The sequence below is a fragment of the Bombina bombina genome, chromosome 2, assembly GCF_027579735.1.
Source record: "Bombina bombina isolate aBomBom1 chromosome 2, aBomBom1.pri, whole genome shotgun sequence".
In the NCBI taxonomy this organism is placed as follows: domain Eukaryota; kingdom Metazoa; phylum Chordata; class Amphibia; order Anura; family Bombinatoridae; genus Bombina; species Bombina bombina.
The window spans coordinates 1136741909-1136760735 of record NC_069500.1 but is presented as its reverse complement, the minus strand read 5'-3'; the positions used below and the strand labels follow the sequence as shown (position 1 = coordinate 1136760735).

At 40.8% G+C, this 18827-nt stretch overlaps 1 protein-coding gene across 1 annotated transcript in view; it reads right to left on the bottom strand.

Annotated features, from left to right (window-relative positions):
• Nucleotides 1-7511: 7511 nt before the first annotated feature.
• KLHL2 (kelch like family member 2) overlaps nt 7512-18827 on the bottom strand; it is a 445714-nt gene continuing 434398 nt past the window's right edge. Inside the window, 2 exon segments of the mRNA XM_053703800.1 lie at nt 7512-8603; nt 9579-9722. Of these exon segments, the coding sequence (XP_053559775.1) occupies nt 8575-8603; nt 9579-9722 (173 nt within the window). The 3' untranslated portion in view covers nt 7512-8574.

Sequence of the window (18827 nt, the reverse complement as noted above, 5' to 3'; positions counted from 1 at the left end):
TCTCCCCCCTCTCTCTTTTGCTCTCTCTCCCCTCTCTCTCTTTTGCTCTCTCTCCCCTCTCTCTTTTACTCTCTCTCCCCCTCTCTCTCTTTTGCTCTCTCTCCCCCCTCTCTCTCTTTTGCTCTCTCTCCCCTCTCTCTTTTGCTCTCTCTCCCCCTCTCTCTTTTGCTCTCTCTCCCCCTCTCTCTTTTGCTCTCTCTCCCCCCTCTCTCTTTTGCTCTCTCTCCCCCCTCACTTTTGCTCTCTCTCCCCCCCTCACTTTTGCTCTCTCTCCCCCCTCACTTTTGCTCTCTCTCCCCCCTCACTTTTGCGCTCTCTCCCTCCTCTCTTTTGCTAGCTCTCTCCCCCTCTCTTCTGCTCGCTCTCTCCCCCCTCTCTTTTGCTCGCTCTCTCCCCCCTCTCTTTTGCTCGCTCTCTCCCCCCTCTCTTTTACTCTCTCCCCCTCCTATTTTGCTCTTTCCCCCTCTCTTTTGCTCGCTTTCCCCCTCTCCTCTTTTGCTCTCTCTCTCCACCCTCTCTATTGCTCTCTCTATCTCCCCAACCCTCTCTTGCTCTCTCTCTCTTCCCCCTCTATTTTGCGCTCTCTACCCCCTTCTCTTTTGCTCTCTCTCCCCCCTTCTCTTTTCCTCTCTCTCCCCCCTCCTCTTTTGCTTGCTCTCTCCTCACCCTCTCTATCTCCCCCAACCCTCTCTTGCTATCTCTCTCAACCCTTTCTTGCTCTCTCTCTCAACCCTCTCTTGCTCTTCCCCCTCTCTTTTGCACTCTCTCCCCCTTCTCTTTTGCTCTCTCTCTCCCCTTCTCTTTTGTTCTCTATCCCCCCTCTCTTTTGCTCTCTCTCCCCCCCTCTCTTTTGCTCTCTCTCCCCCCTCTCTTTTGCTCTCTTCCCCCCTCTCTCTTTTGCGCTCTCCCTCTCTCTCTTTTACTTGCTCTCTCTCCACCCTCTCTATTGCTCTCTATCTCCCCCAACCTTCTCTTGCTCTCTCTCTCTCTCAACCCTCTCTTGCTCCCTCTTTCAACCCTCTTGCTCTCTCTCTCTCAACCCTCTCTTGCTCTCTCTCTCCCCCTTCTCTTTTGCTCTCTCTCTCCCCCTCTCTTTTGTTCTCTCCTATTTTTTTGCTCTCTATCCCCCCTCTCTTTTGCTCTCTATCCCCCCTCTCTTTTGCTCTCTCTCCCCCCTCTCTTTTGCTCTCTTACCCCCTCTCTTTTGCTCTCTTACCCCCTCTCTTTTGCTCTCTCTCCCCCTCACTTTTGCTCTCTCTCCCCTCTCCCCCTCTCTTTTGCTCTCTATCTCTTCCCCCCTCTCTTTTGCTCTCTCCCCCTCTCTTTTGCTCGCTCTCTCCCCCTCTCTTTTGCTCGCTCTCTCCCCCTCTCTTTTGCTCGCTCTCTCCCCCTCTCTTTTGCTCGCTCTCTCCCCCTCTCTTTTGCTCGCTCTCTCCCCCTCTCTTTTGCTCTCTCCCATTTTTCTTGCTCTCTCCCCCCTCTCTTTTGCTCTCTCTCCCCCTCTCTTTTGCACTCTCTCTCACCTTCTCTTTTGCCCGTTCTCTCTCTCTCCCCCCTCTCTTTTGGTCTCTCTTCCCCTCTCTATTGGTCTCTCTCCCCCTCTCTCTCTTGGTCTCTCTCCCCCTCTCTTTTGCTCTCTCCCCCCCTCACTTTTGCTCTCTCTCCCCCTGTATTTTGCTCTCTCTCACCCCTCTCTTTTGCTCTATATTTCCCTCTTGTGCTGCTCTCTCTCTCATGCAGACACTCAGACAGCCATGGCAGGCCCCGCACCTGTCACACCTAGTTCCGCCCCTTCATGATGCAGCTCCACCCCTTCCAAGCTGGCTCCACCCCCTTCACAGATTAGGTGTCAGCAGCCAGCCCAGGTCAGTTTGTTGAAGGCCAGGTGTGTTTGTCCTTGTGCAGTCTCTATAGCGCAGGACAGCTTAGGAAAAACACACTTGGCCTTTTATATTATAGGATAATATGATTTGTTTGTACCAAATGCCAATGTTTCTGTACTATATTTCTAATTATAATAAGTGGTACATCTATTATATCTTTAGTCATAGGGTTTTTATTTTCCTTATTTGTATTATATTCCAATAATGATTGTTGATCTCTTAACAGGGTTTCTTCAATAGTTAACATCAAATCTTTATTATATCCTCTTTCAAGGAATTTCTTTTCTAATACTTTAGTCTGTTCGAAATAATCAGATAGTCTCTAGCAGTTTCTCCTGATCCTAAGATATTGTCCTTTAGGGATATTTTCCTTCCATTTAAGGTGACAGCTGCTCGAGTGTATTTGATTATTGGTATCCACCTCTTTAAAATGTGTCTAGGTTTCAATACTTCCATCTTTTATCTCTATATCTGAATCCAGTAATGTTATGTTTTCTGTACTGATATTACTTGTATAACAAACAGGGCAGAAGACTGGGAAAAAAACTTTATATGCCTGCAGGCAGAATTTGAAAAGCATGCACAACATCCAAGTTGTGTAACAAACGTTCCTTATGCACAGAAGGATTAAGACAGAGAAAGAAAAACAATTTCCTGATTAATATTTCTATCAGAAACAACTTTAGTACGAGAACCGCCTCATCAGCATGACAGATAAGATGAGGCGAATCACACTGCAAGACAGAGAGTTTCGAAACTCTCCAAACAGAAAAGATAGCAAAAAGAAACAAAACCTTCCAAGATAAAAACGTAATATCAATGGAAAGCAATGGCTCAAATGGAGCCTGCTGCAAAACCTTAAGAACAAGGTTAAGACTTCAAAGAGGAGCAGCAGACTTAAACACAGAACCTGATTCTGACCAGGGCCTGACAAAAAGATTGAATATCTGGCACTTCAGAGAACTGACAATCCCTTCTCCAGACATTCCTGGAGAAAAGACAAAATTCTAGGAATCCTGACCAAAAGTAGCCCTTGGATTCACCCAATAAAAGGTATATACGCCATACTTTATGGTAAATCTGTCTACAAATAGGCTTGCGAGCTTGAAGCCAGAAAAAACAGGCTTAGGTAGAACTAAGCGTTCAATCTCCAAGCAGCCAGGTTCAGATAAATTAAATTGAGATGAAAGGAATGGACCCTGTGTTAGAAGGTCCTTCTTTAGATGCATCCTCCAAGGTGGAAAAAAATGACATCTTCACTAGGTCTGCATACCAAGTCCTGCAAGGTCACGCATTAGCTATTAGAATTAACGATGCTCTCTCTTGTTTGATTTGAGCAATGACTCATGGAAGGAGTGCAAACAGAGGAACAGGTATTCTAGACTGAAAACCCAAGGAACCGCCAGAGCATCTACCAGGATGGCCTGCAGAACTCTAGACCTTGAACCATACCTTGGAAGCTTGGCATTCTGTCGAGACAACATAAAATCTAACTCTGGCACCCACCTTTGGGGGTTAACCTGGAGAAAACCTCCGGATGGAGAACCTACTCCCCGGGATGAAATGTGTGTCTGGTCAGAAAAACCGCTTTCAGTTGGCCACCCCTGGAATGTGGAAGGCAGACAGCAAGGGTGACCTTCCACCCACTGAACAATCCACGCCACCTCCATCATAGCTAAGAAACCCTGAGTTCCTCCCCGGAAGTTGATGTAAGTTACTGAGGTGAAATTGTCTGACTGGAACCTAATACACCGGGCTAAAGACAACTGAGGCCAAGTGCTCAGAGTATTGAAAATCCAAGATAATTATGGTGAGAACAAACTCCTCGAGTCCAAAGTCCTTGCGCCCATAACGAGTCCCAGACTGCTCCCCAGCTCAGCAGGCTGGTGTCCGTGGACCCAATCACTCTGTAATGTCACCGGAAGCATGGGCCCAGAGACAGATACTGTTGAAAAAATCAACAAGGGAGAGAGTCTCTTAACACTGAACTAAATCTATCCTCAGAGAGATCCGAATGGTCACCACTCCATTGAATGGACATGCATAATTGCAGAGCTTCAAAATGGCTCAGGCAAAGGGAATGATATCCATGGAACCATCAGACGGATTACCTACATACATTGAACCACTGAAAAATGAAGGGGAAAATCAGCTGTAGCTGGATTCAAAATCCCAACCTCTGGTAGCAAGCTGGCTAAGCTATCTACTGGACCACCTGAACCTGCTGTTGTCCGAACAGAAGACTGCAGAGAGAGGAAAAAGGAAGGAGTTTTTGATTTTCTGACCTCCGATAGAAAAATTTGCCTAAATATAGAAATTATTACGGTTCCTAAGAAAATTACCCTTGTAGCTGAAACAAGGGAACTCTTCCCCAGATTCACTTCCCATCCATGGGATCCAAAGAGTTTGCTCGAAGTAGGGATGGCACCTGGACCATATATTGAGACTTTCTAGGATGGCGAACTCGGGAACTTGAGAAGATCCCGTAGAATGGGAACATGAAAATACACCTCCTTTAGGTCTAGGTTCGTCATGAACAGACCCTTTGAACCAAAGGAGAATGAAATTCTATTTTGAAAGACGGCCTGAAAACTTGATAATAAATACCTAGACCCTGTTCCCTTACCGGAACTGGAACTATCACTCCCAGGGAGAAAGGTCCTGAACTTGGTTCAAGAAAGCCCTTCGTCATACCTGAAGAAAACTTAGAGAGTTTCCCCCTGGACCAAGACTGATTGGGTTTCCAAGAATACTGGACTGTCCCTACAGTAAAAAGAAAGGGAAGTCTTTCCTTTAGTCTATTCCTCTTGACGTATAGTAGAGAAGACCGTCTTCCACCCGTAAGGGAGAAGTTCTGCTAGACCAGGTCCAAACAAGGTCTCACCCTTGTAAGGAAGCGCCAAAAGCTTGGACTTGGAGGAAATATTAATAAATTCCAAATATGGCCACGGATGTCACCTGACTAGATCAATTTAGATATGGAACCTGCATCTGCAGAGTTGTAAAACCTAAGATGTACCACTAGGCCACAAGTAGGATTCTCTGCTGACCAAGATTTCAGCCACAATGCCTCGCGGCAAGCACAGCAAGTCTAATAAAACAAAGCATCACACTAAAAAGATGCCGCACTTGACACAGTGGCAATACAAATGGCGGGTTTCCATAAAAACCCAGATGAATATAAACCTCCATCTTTTTGTTCATGGATCCATAAAGGAGCAGCTATCCTCTATAGGGATCAAAATTCTCTGAGCCATAGTAGAAATGGTCCCTTCTACTTAAGGCACTGTGCCTTTAATGGAATCAATGACAGGAAAAATCTTTTAAAAGATGGGAGACAGGGAGAAAGGTATCCCTAGCTTCTCCTATTCCTGTAAAAAAAATCAAGAAACACTTCCTCATAGGAAGGAACATCATAGAATGATAAGTTTACTAAACTTCCAAGGGTAGACAACGAGAAGGGCATTGGTGTCATCCAAGTACCTAAAACCTCCTTTAACATGCACAAGGTTTTCAAGTATACATCTGAAGGTGACCACTTCAGCATCAGATGAAGGAATTATACCGTCTGAATCTGAGATGTCTCCTCAGAAACTACCGGCGAATCCACCTCACCAGACTTAGGAAAGAGAGCCTGTGTAGCAGAATGTGGAGCAGAAACCTTACTATCTGAATCTAAAAATGTCCTCTTGCAATTTCCCTGAAGGAAAGGAAAAGCAGATAGAGCTGCAGATACCGCAGAGGATACCTAAGTTGCAAATCTGCAGGCAAATACACTCCTCCAGGAGATTGAGAGGAACTGCAGGGCACTTCATGTGACGCCATAGAGGCTTGGGACGTTTAAGGAGAAAGCTGTGGCATTGCCTGAACATTATCATCCTGGGAGACATGAGGCTCAGAGGGCAACACATTCAATACATTACATTCAGTACATTCAATATCTTTGCTAAACATGCTGCACAGATTTGCATAGACAAATTATTATTTCTACAAATTTGTCCTAAAAGACATGAGGCCCAAACAAAAAGGATATCTTTATTTTTCAAAATATTCATACTAAATATGAGGGACATAAAAGTTTAGAAAACTATTTAATCCTCAAGAGGCAAACAATTATTTCTAGGAAAAGACTCCTGTTCCAATACCAATAACATATGCCCCAAATCATTTTTTGTGTAAAAAGGACTTAACACATCCTAGGAATCTCTTACCACTTAAACTACAGTGGTATAAAACTTATTTATAAAAACCCTAACATAAGGCTTTATGAATTATTCACTCTGATAGATGTTTAAGGCTATTCAATGAAAGTATGCACATACACACAAAGAATATTAAAAATGACGATTCCACCGGGAACACTTATAAATATGTAACAAACTACAAGCAATGTATTTCTCTAGTTAAAGAAAACATTGCTATTTCGTTGAATACCCAGAGACAATCAGAAAACAATGCCGCTCTGTTCTCAGCCGGAGAACGAGGCGGAAAGGTATATACCAACTCTGTAAGAGTCCAAAATGGCGCACTCCGCTTATCTGAGAAGGAGGAGGTAGGCCATGAAATCGGCAAGGGAATGAAGCGCGCATACATCGCTATTCATACTGCCGAAAAAAACAAGTTGAAATATAAAAAATTTATTTGCAGGTTAAAATAAAGGCATCGCTCAGCTTACTGAACAGGCAAAAGAGACGTAACATCTCAGAAGCCCCATAGGAATGGCACCACTCGATAAAGAGCACCCTCTTCAAACAGTCTGAGTCTAGATACACAAAGATAAGCGTAGCTAGGAACACTTGTAGGGCATCGATGAATACCCAAATAACCTGATAGCCAAACATCAGAGTATTTGTTGCACAATTTTAAGCATAGTGAAGAATACAATAAAATCTGAGACCCAAATAGAGGGTTAACTCCTTCCTTGCCTTGAAAGAGATTAACCCTTAAGTCTCCTTTATAGCCACATACAAATGTTGTGCCTGCTCACTGCCAGCAAATATCCTCCAACCTTCATTAAGGATATTGCGTCCCACATACGTGCAGAAATCCAAACCCTACAGTGCCGGCCTCCTAGCCCCAGAAGAAAAAGGCACTTATCCTTACATCCAGCTGTCGGGCAAGAAGACAGCTCACACGGTATGGAGGGATGCTACTCCCTACAGAGACCCGTGACAACAGAAAGAACAGAGTAAACCTACTCAAGCTTTCTATACCAGGGCAGCAACATGTTAGGAAAACGCAGCAAAGCCCACTCCACAAATTCCTAACTGCTTAAAAGCCACCACTGCCCTACTAAAGAGACTAACGTGGAGTACGGCTATTCCCAATCTTGAAAGGAAAGATCAGAGCAAACATACTCTGGCTTTCAAAATATTAAAATCTTGATTGAAGTGAAATAAATCCAATTTCTCCAGACACCAAAACTTCACCTCCTCATTGCACCGAAGGCAAAGAGAATGACTGGGGATTGTGGGAAGGGGAGTGATACTTAACAGGTTTGCTGTAGTGCTCTTTGCCTCCTCCTGCTGGCCAGGAGTGATATTCCCACTAGTAATTGATGATGTTGTGGACTCACCATATCTTAGGAAATAAAATACTATATTAAATAAAGATTTAAAAACATAGGCATGTGATACAATTTTTTTAATGAAAGTAGGTCAGATCAACTTTAACAATATTTTGGATTGTGGTCAATAAATTTGTTGCTTTTATTAAACAAAACAGTATTCAAAAAAACTGCCAAATACATTAGACATTTTTTCCTTTTTTTTGTTAAAATAATTACACTGAAAGGAAAAGTAAAGTAAATCATGCAAAACCAGTTGATATCCATAAACATATCACCAACATGCTGTGGAATCTTTTCAGAAAATGGAAAAAATTACAGTGAAATATGTGAAAAATTATATAAAGAGCATCATAAATAAAGTATTGGTTAATAACTAATCCATTTTTATACTCATAGAAAACACATTTTGGCAATACAAGTTTATCCCTCACTCAAAGTGCTACTGAGCACATTAGTATACAATTTTAAATATTAAAAAAATTACATTTCTGTTTTACAACAAAGTACTGGCAAATTTCATAGGAGTGTGTCAAATATAAATAGTGCATACTCAACATCTGGACTGTTTAAAACAGGAGAAAAAAAAAAAGCAGCATCTACAAGTACATATTACACAAAAGACACATACAGCTTGGATTTCATTCACATAGCTGAAGATGCATCCATTTTGTTAAATATAAAATATGACTCCTACAATTCTACCAAAGTAGATCCAGAAAAAGACCAGCTCACTGTGGTACATAGTCTCTGAAAAAAGAACAACTTCACTTCACCTGGATATACATCACTTTATATCCTTCGTTACAAAACATTCTTAAGTAAACCAAGTTTGACAATGTCTGGCTGACATTAGGGCAATTTTCACTCTCATATGGAATAATCTTGTGAAAAACAAAAAGATTCACAAGTCATTTTAAGGATCCAGACATCTGCTGGTCACAGAATAACTCTGCACATTGCTTCTACCATTGATAATCTTCAGTGCCCGCTGTGCAATATCTCAGTTGCAGCTTTCATCTGCCGCTGCCTCAGACTGCAGCTATTAGTAAGGAAGGTTATAAACCTGCACTTTACTTTATACTTGCGTATTCAAAAACCAAAAGCTGGATTTTCTCTCCTGAATCATAAAGGCTTGTCAATAACCGTAACACCTAAAAAGAGAAATCACAGAAAAAATATATATTGAAATGTGAAATACTGTTTCACTAACAGCAAATACATCTATAGTAATGCAGTAGATGAAGTTGAAAAAAGAAAAAAGTTCACAAAGTGCAACTTTCAGATATTCTACAATCCCTGACAAATGAACTGACAGTATTAAAATACTATTGCTACACTAGGTATTATACTCATATATAATGTATATAATCTGAACTCTCTTAAAAGCTATCTACTAAATCTGTACTCACTACACCTCCCTAGACAGTGACTCCACAGCTGTCTGCTCTTGCTGTGGGGAAAAAACAAACACTTTTGTAAATATGAACTGATTTTGAACAACAAAAATATGCAAATAGAGAGCATAAGCTAAAATGCCATTATTCTTTGCTGAAAATTAGCTTCAGAAACACTTGCTTCCATAATGTGGGCAGCGGATTCCGCGCCACTAGCATGCCAAAAGACAGATCGGTTTCCTAGATGAAAACATTGTTTGTCCATCATTTTTTAAATGAGTCTTAGATGTTGAACCTGCAGAAGGGAACCTAGAAGGGATTATACTCCGTACAAAAAGATGTAAAGTAGGTGTCAGAATAGTTTTAAATACAATATGATCAAACTGATCTAATACATTTTAATGGAGAAGTGTATAGCATACCTAAGTAGGCTCAGGAGTAGCAATACACCACTAGTGCCCTGCTGCTCTGGGGCTAACTTTAACTATGTGCTTAAACCCTTTACAGGGGTTAAAACACATATGGCACTTTATTATTGCACATTAGAACATTTTCTTTTTTGAAGTTATAGGTCTCTTCAAGGGCTTGTTTATTTTTTATTAATCTCTCTCAATACTAGTTTGCTAAACCACTTTGGTTTGAGATTAATTTATTTGACTATTTTTAGAACAGAATATTTGAATTAGAAAATGTAAATGCATGGTTGGAAGAAAAGTAGAAAATAAACTATACCTGCATAACTCCTTCCTGTGCTCATACAAGATGGCAACAGTATCCATTTGTCTGTTGTTGGGTTATAATATTCTACAGACGCCAAATTACAGGATCCATCATCACCTCCAACAACATATAACATACCTTCCACAGTGCAAACACCTAGAATAAGAACATAAATATTGATACTTGCACGTTTATTTATTACTATTTTATTTTTATTGAAAAGACATCAAAAGTCTGGGCTTATGTATTGTTAAAAAGACCGTATATCAACCTAAGGACCAAGTGAGGTAGATCGGACCAATTGTATAAACACAGAGCTAGATTATGTTGGTCACCACATAACAATCACCGGCAAATGTAAAATGTCAATAATTATAAACTAAGTCTACAATATTAATTTAGAAAACAAAATAGTTAATTGCATTAAATTAAATTTGCATGATTCCGTCAGAGTATGTCATTTTAAGACCACTTTTAAATTCACTTCTGTTGTCAAATGTGCTTTGAACTCTTGGTATCCTTTGTTGAAAAAGAATATACACATATCCTACACTAGTGGGAGCTAGCTGCTGATTGTTGTCTGCACACATTTGTCTATTGTGATTGGCTAACTAGATGTGTTCATCTAGCTGCCAGTAGTGCAATGCTGTTTCTCCAGCAAAGGATAAAAGGAGAATGAAGCATATGTAATAATACAAGTGAATTAGAAAGTTGTTTAAAAGTGTATGCTCTATTCAAATAATGATAGAACATTTTTGGGTTTCCTTTCTCTTTAAAAGAACATTATACACTAGATTTTTCTTTGCATAAATGTTTTGTAGGTGATCCATTTATATAGCCCATCTGGGGGTGTGTGTGTAAAAATGTATAGTTTTGCTTATTTTTAAATAAAATTATGCTGATTTTCAGACTCCTAACCAAGCCCCAAAGTTTTAGATGTATACTGATGTAAACAGACTTCAGACTGCTTCTATTTGTATAATGGGTCTTTTCATATGCAGGGGAGGAAGGGAGGTTCTGCTATCAGCCCCTTTTAGTGGGTGTCCCAGGCTTATCTCATTAACAGTGTTAAATTGGGAGTTTCTAAGTAAGTTTTTAAAATGTTTTATACTGGATTTTTATATCAGTATCTGTGCATCTTATTCTTTATAGTAGTGTCTATTACATGCAGCTAAATGAAAATTGGTGTATACTGCCCCTTTAAGTATCACGTTGATACTACTCTTTTTCTTTACAAAGAGCCCAGCCTCATACATGACAGTTTCACTTTAAGCTAATGAACTCAGAGACTCCTTTTCCTTACGCAACTGGTGAACAGATTATATTATGTAACATTTAAGACCTTAAAGGGATAGTAAACCCCAAAATATTCTTTTACGATACAGATAGAACATACAATTTTTAACAATTTTCCAATATAATTCTATTCTCAAATGTTCTTCATTCTCTTGTTATCCATTGCTGAAGGGACAGCATTGCACTACTGAAGGGAAGCTGAAAATATCTTAGCCAATCACAAGAGACAAATGTGTGCAGGCACCAATTAGCAGCAGCTCCCACTAGTGTATGATATGTGCGTATTCATTTTTTAACAAGGGATACTAAGAGAATGAAGCACAATTGAAAATAGAAGTGAATTAAAAAGTGTCTTAAAATGACTTGATCTATCTGAATCATGCAAGTTTAATTTTGACTTTCCTATCCCTTTAACAAAAATCAGAAATCACATTGTATCAATGGGTACAACTGCATGCCAGTTATGGCTACTTACATCCTAAAAAGTAACATTTGCATTTCTTTAATTAAAGTAAACATGATGCAGTGTGTAAACAAAAAGGTCCTCTTTAAAGGAACATTAAAACCAAAAATGTTCTTTTATGATTCAGATAGAGAATACAATTTTAAACAACATTCCAGTTTACTTCTATTACCTAATTTGCTGCAATCTTTAGATATCCTTTGTTAAATAAATATCAATGCACATTGGTGAGCCAATCACATAATTCATCTATGTGCAGCCACCTATCAGAAGCTACTGAGCCTATCTAGATATGCTTTTCAGGAAAGAATATCAAGAGAATGAAGTAAATTAGAAAGTTGTTTAAAATTGTATTCTCTATCTGAATCATGAAAGAAAAAAATTGGGTTTAACCCCTTAAGGACCAGCGACGTACCCTGTATGTCACTGGCCTTTTTTTGGGACTTGATTGTTTTATAGCGCAGTCTTGCCACCAGCGTTGAGACTGCTCTATTCCACAAAGCCTGCTGGAGGGAGTGCATTAATAGTGTGTTCTTGCTAGACTTGTGCTATTATGTCCTGAAAAAACCCTTAACGACCAGTGACATACAGGGTACATTGTGGTCATTAAGGGGTTAATGTCCCTTTAAGAGACATGCATACAACTAATAGTTAACTGCAGTCAAATTTGTTTCTTAAGGGTCAAATTAATTCTCTTCTCCCTCTCTTTATGCTTTGTATATAGAAACTGAACTGCACATATTAGATTCTAATAGAATAAATGGCAATTTTTTAACTTGATTTATCAGCATTATATGAAACCATTTTGTGCAAGTGAAATATTTATGTATACTAGGGTCCCTATGAATAATGGTTAACAATTTAATTTCTGCAAAATTATCAACCTTCTGCAACAAATAAATTTTATCTTAAAAAGATAAATGATAAACCTTCAGCTGGAAAAAAGCCAAATGTTCAAGGATGTTGTACTTTCTATGACATAAACCTGATATTCTTCCATGTACTTTGTGTTTGTTTTCCAGTTTATGTTTATGATATCTGTACATATATATATATATATATATATATATATATATATATATATATATATATATATATATATATATACACACACACCAACATTTAAAATTAGGGGGAGGTAAAAGGTGAGTTTAAATACCTCCACTACGCACAAAATAGAGAGAAAATAACTAATTGTGTAGTTCATTAACAAATCTAGACAAGGCCAGAAGGCTTGTTTTGCCCACAGAAAACCTCTGGAATACATTGTTTCCAATGCAGCAAAGGATTCTGGGTAATATATGAAAATTAAGTTCACAATGACACACCTTTTTACTTCAAGTCTGCTTTTCAGCAGAATCCCTTAACGCCAAAGCATCGCTGTTCACACAGCTTATAAGCTTAGCTAGGGTTAATGCAGTGATTCATAACCATCCCAGGACAGACTGTTTCGTAGTTATTTCTACTCATCAGCTGGGAGAAGGTTTGAATCACTGCTGGGTGAAGTTGATTCTGGGCAAAATACAATAACATTTAAAATTAGGGGGAGGTAAAAGGTGAGTTTAAAATCCTCCACTACGCACAAAATAGAGAGAAAATAACTCATTGTGTAGTTCATTAACAAAACTAGACAGGCCAGGCGGCTTGTTTTTCCCACAGAAAACCTCTGGAATACATTGTTTCCAATTTTCATATCTTACCCAGAATCCTTTGCTGCATTGGAAACAATGTATTCCAGGGGTTTTCTGTGGGAAAAACAAGCCTTCTGGCCTGTCTAGATTTGTTAATGAACTATACAATGAGTTATTTTCTCTCTCTCTATATATATATATATATACACACACACACACACATACACACATAACTATATCTATCTATTTATCTATACATACATATCTATATGATAAAACCTCCTCCTTATGGCTAGCTCTTACAGATTCTTCATCAATCACCTAGTGTGCACTAAATATCAGCATACAATTCTACGCAAATTAGGCATACTCTGGAATTTCTTCAGTTATTGCAGTTTTATTGCTTAAAGTGTTTGAGGACAGGAGAGAAACCCTGAATTTTTTTTTCTTTTAGCATGCAGTTTTAAGCAACTTTCTAATTTACTCCTATTATCAATTTTTCTTAGTTTTCTTGCCATCTTTATTTGAAAAAGCAGATGTAAGGTTAGGACCCAGCCCATTTTTGGTTCAGCACCTGGGTAGTGCTTGCTGATTGGTGGCTACATTTAGCGCTACCCAGGTGCTGAACCAAATATGGGCCGACTCTTAAGCTTACATTCCTGCTTTTTCAAATAAAGATAGCAAGAGAACAAAGAAAAATTGATAATAGGAGTAAATTAGAAAGTTGCTTAAAACGACATGCTCTGATAACTGGGGTGCTGGAATAGAAGTGATCACTGACCCCTTAGCTTTTCACAGCTAGGAATGGCTACTAGGAAAGGCCCAAAGCCCACTAAAAGCTCCCAATCCTCCAACATGGAGCATTACTTGATTTCCTCAGAGACAGCCGCATGTACAAACAGAGAAGGGCCCACAGGCAGTAAACAATCCACTGCTGTGCAAACATGGAGTGCAGACTCTGACCAATCTAACTTTGTTACTAAAGAAGATATTAAACATTTGTCCTCTAAGAATGACATTAGGGAAGCAATGGGTGATGTTAAGCTGATGTTTGGTGAGCTTAAGAAAGACATAATGATGGTGGACCGCAAAGTAGCACAGGTAGAAGAAGCACAGGAAATAATGCGCTCAGACCTGCAGCAGCAGGCTAGCTGCATACAATCCCAAGAGGCCTCAGTCCAATCACTAACTGATAGAATCGAAGACCTGGAGAACAGGAGCAGGCGGAATAACTTGCGACTCCGCGGTGTGCCTGAAACAGTAAACCCGCCCGATATCAACCATTATATACAAGAATTCTTTAAATTTCTCAAAAATGCACCAGACACAGAGGAAATTCAGGTTGAAAGGGCACATCGGGCGCTCCGTCCCAGGCCTCCAGCCAGAGCACCACCCAGAGACATTATCATAAAACTCCTATCATACAGGGATAAAGAAGAAATCTTGAGACATGCAAGAAATAAGCACCCACTGCATTTTGAAGGTGCGGATATACAGGTCTTTAATGACTTATGCCCGGCTACTCTTCAAAAACGGAGAGACCTTCGCTATATAACTTTGAGGTTAAAGGAACAGCGGATCCCATACAGATGGGGGTTCCCCACATGCTTAATAGCTTCTAAAAACGGAGCATCTGCCATCTTCAGAACACCGGACGACCTTCCCGCTTTTTGCCAGGCCTTAGGCATCCAGATCAACCCTCCAAATATGGCTGTAGCAGCTCACCAGCAAAGGCCGGAGGTGGAGAGGGATAGGGACTGATCCATAGTTTATATCCCATGAAACTGGTTTAAATGTTATTATTGACATCCCCCTGTTGGACTTGAGAGACATAATCTGTTCATTCAATTTTTCAGCTGTTGCTATGTTTATTAATGTAATGTCTTAAGCATAAAACTTTTTTTTCTCTTTCCCTTTTATTCATTTTTTTTTCCCCTTATGAGATAGCTACCCCCTGCCTTTTTGATTTGCCTCCTCTCACTAGTATCACCGCCTAGACCTTTGAAGGAAGCTTCTATAACGGATGTCTTGCAGTTCGTCAGAGTGGAGGTAGACTCTCATGCAGATTGGTAATCACTTAGATTAACTTGTGTATATTGCTATTCCTTCCTATATCAATTGCAAGCTTGTTAAATGAATGCATAATCTATCTTTTTCACAGGCTGTTTTTAAAATATGGCAACAGCTCATTTCTAATTGCATTATGACACCAAGGTGAACGCATAGTTGTTAATTATGTTTAGGCAGATACCTGTGTTTGCTCTCCCTTCACTGTGCGTTAGAGGGGGGGGGGGTCGAGAGGTAGGGGTCACTTGGAAGTCACTGACATAATTTGATTTGTAAATATATGTAAAGAAAAGGTGCTAGCTCAGTTTACCACACAAGGGAATAAGCTGATGGAACGGGAGGGTCTTAAACAGTCAGGGAATAATGTATACTCCAGCCCCCATGATCCCCTATTTACTTTGCAACACATGCAACTTAAGACGCATTTGAGAAAGGTAATCCCCATAAGTTAGTAGTCTCTCGGGTGGGCGGGGGGACTGCTTTGAGGTTTTAGGGATGTTATTGCACAAATATATGGTTCTAATGTTTACATTATAATGTTTTGTATTTCTGGGTCTTTCTTACCTACAAAGTTTATTTTTCTGTTAATAATGTATTTGTAAGAGTAATGAGGTTACTACCTCCTGTTGAGTAAGTTATATAGTTTCCTTCTGGCTTGGAAGCTATACTTTTCTCTTTATTATCTTTCCCTTCTTCTATCTTTGGGAAAGGTATTCTTTTCTTTGGTAGCCTCGGTCTGTACCAGGCTTCTGATCCCCTCCTTCTCTTCTTCCTTCTCTTATCTACTCTCACGAGCTACCTGATTTCTATCTCATTCGTGTTTGAGATTTTTGGCTCTACTACTGTCATTGGCTATCCTACCTAACTACTCGTTTACCTACTATCCCTTCTCCTCCCCCCCCCCCCCCCTGGTTTTTTTTTTTTTTCCTTTCTCCTCTTCTCCCAGATGGCCAATTCACAGACACAGGTCAGGCGACACACTTTTGATTTAGTGACTATAAATGTCAAGGGCCTTAATAGCCCAGGGAAAAGATCTATGATCACCCGGGACTTACATCGGATGGGGAGTGACATAGTGTTCATTCAGGAGACCCATTTCTCTAGGCTTAGAGAACCAAAATGGTTCGATAGACAGTACCCAGTGGCATACTTTGCCTCAGGTGCATCAAAAAAAAATGGAGTGGGAATACTTTTCCATCCTACAGTCCCTTTCCAGGTTGACCAAATCCTTAGAGAACCAGATGGTAGATATATAATTTTAACCGGCTCACTTTTCGGCAGACCTTTGACCCTGGCCAATCTCTATCTTCCGAACAAAGCCCAAGATTTATTTTTTAAAAAACTCATGCTCAAGATCCTGGAGATACAGAAAGGCACTCTTTTTTTGGGCGGCGACTTTAATGTGTCACTGGACCCGGCCCTGGATACTTCTGATGGTCTCTCCAGCGCTCCCCACAGGGTAGTCAAGCATCTCACTAAATCCCTCACGGACCTAGTGGTACATGATGTGTGGCGTACTTTTCATCCTTTAACTAAAAACTTTACATTTTACTCCCATCCTCACAGGAAATACACGAGGATTGATTACCTTTTTGCAGACTCCGCGGGTTTAGCAGTCACAACCGGCAGTAATATCGACGCGATCACGTGGTCGGATCACGCCCCAGTTAGATGCACTGTAGACTGGCCCGACTCACCAATAACTCCTTATATTTGGAGACTGGACGAGTTTCTCTTAAATGACAAAGTACTAATCCAGGAGTTACATACTCGCCTGGAGGAATACTTCCGTTTAAATACAACTGACCAAATAGACAGTTTTACTGTCTGGGAAGCTCACAAATGTGTTCTTCGGGACATTTTAATGAGACATTGTGCAAAATTGCGCCGAACTAAAAGAGAAATATACTCAGCACTGTTAGAACAAGTGACCCAGAAAGAGGCTGCACATAAACTTAGCCCCACTGATCAGGGGCTACAGGAGGAACTGATTGTGGCTAGGTCAGCCCTGTTGAGGCACCTGCAAGAGGAGCAACACAAGAAAGCACTCATTCTGAGGCAGAAGTTTTTTGAACAGGGAAATAAAGCAGGGAGGCTCTTGGCTCGTGCTTTAGCACGGAAACGACTAAATTCCTATGTATTCGAAATCTTGGACGACCAAGGAACAATACACAAAGATGGACAAGCGATTGCTAATACCTTTGGGAAATTCTATGAATCTCTCTATAATATTCACCCGAGCGACTCAGTACGGGGAGAATTAAATGTTGACCAGATTCATGAGCAGGAGGTCGCAGATTACTTAGAAGATATTGATCTTCCGCAACTTTCGGAAGATGAAACGGAACAACTAGAAGCCCCGTTTGTTGCGGAGGAAATCACGGAGGCTATTAAGAGTCTTCAGATTGGTAAAAGCCCAGGCCCTGATGGAATTGGGGCTCGATATTACAAAACCTTCGCAGACATTATAACACCCAGATTACTCCAATTGTTTAATCGGTTGGCTGGCAACCCAGTATTGCCTAGACCGATGTTAGAAGCCTTCATCGCTGTTATTCCTAAACCAGACAAACCAGTGATACAAACTGGTAGTTACAGACCGATCTCCCTTCTTAACGTAGACGTTAAGATTCTAGCGAAAGTCATAGCGAATCGACTTAAAAAGTACCTACCTAAATTAATCTCTACTGATCAGACAGGCTTTATCCCAGCAAGAGAGGCTCGAGATAACACTCTTCGGGTCCTCCAGCTGATCTCTGCAGCCCAGGCCAACTCCGCGCCGTTGGTCCTGGTATCAACGGACGCGGAGAAGGCCTTTGACCGGGTTAACTGGTCGTTTATGCGCCACACTCTGGCGAAGGTGGGTCTGGGCCCACGTTTTATCAATGGGGTGTTCTCCTTGTATTCCGGCCCAAGCGCACGTGTTAGGGTGAATGGTATGCTCTCTGCGCCCTTTTCGATTTCAAATGGAACGCGGCAGGGTTGCCCGCTATCCCCCCTGCTGTTTGCCCTGGTTATGGAGGCCTTGGCCTGCAAGATAAGAGCTAACGCCGCTATTCGCAGTTTTCGAGTCGGCGAAATGGAGCATAAATTGATAATGTATGCGGATGATGTCTTGCTGACTCTTGCGGACAATGGTGCTTCCCTGCGGGCGGCACTAGCAGAGATTAAGGAATATGGTCGGGTCTCGGATTTCCTTCTCAATCTTTCCAAATCGGAAATACTGAACGTCTCCATGCCTTGCGAAGAATATGTGGCTCAGAACCTGGAATGCCCTCTTAAAATTGCTACTAAGCACTTGAAATATCTTGGCATTCTGCTTGCTCCCTCAATGGGGGAGATAGTAAACGTCAACTATAGAAACATCAGAGATTCTATTGCAGGAGATCTGAGATCTTGGAAAAATAAAACCATCTCATGGATGGGGAGGATAAATGTAGCCAAAATGAATGTGCTACCTAGAATGCTTTATATAATGCAGACGATCCCATTAGCAGCGGCTGAACATCTGATTCACCAAGTACAAGTACTAATGGAATCTTACATATGGAGTGACCTAAGGCCAAGGATTAACAAGAAGACAATGTATCTTCCTAGAGACAGAGGGGGGGCAGGAGTACCACTGCTCATTGAATACCATAGAGCAATGATTCTACAACGAATTGTTGAATGGTGTCACAGTTCCCTGGACAAGGCTTGGATTGAGTTGGACAGGGAGATCCTCCAAAGGGGTAACGTTGGTTCGCTGGCTTGGATAAGTGCTAAACACCGCCCACAATGCATATCGCACTATCCTCTCTTGCA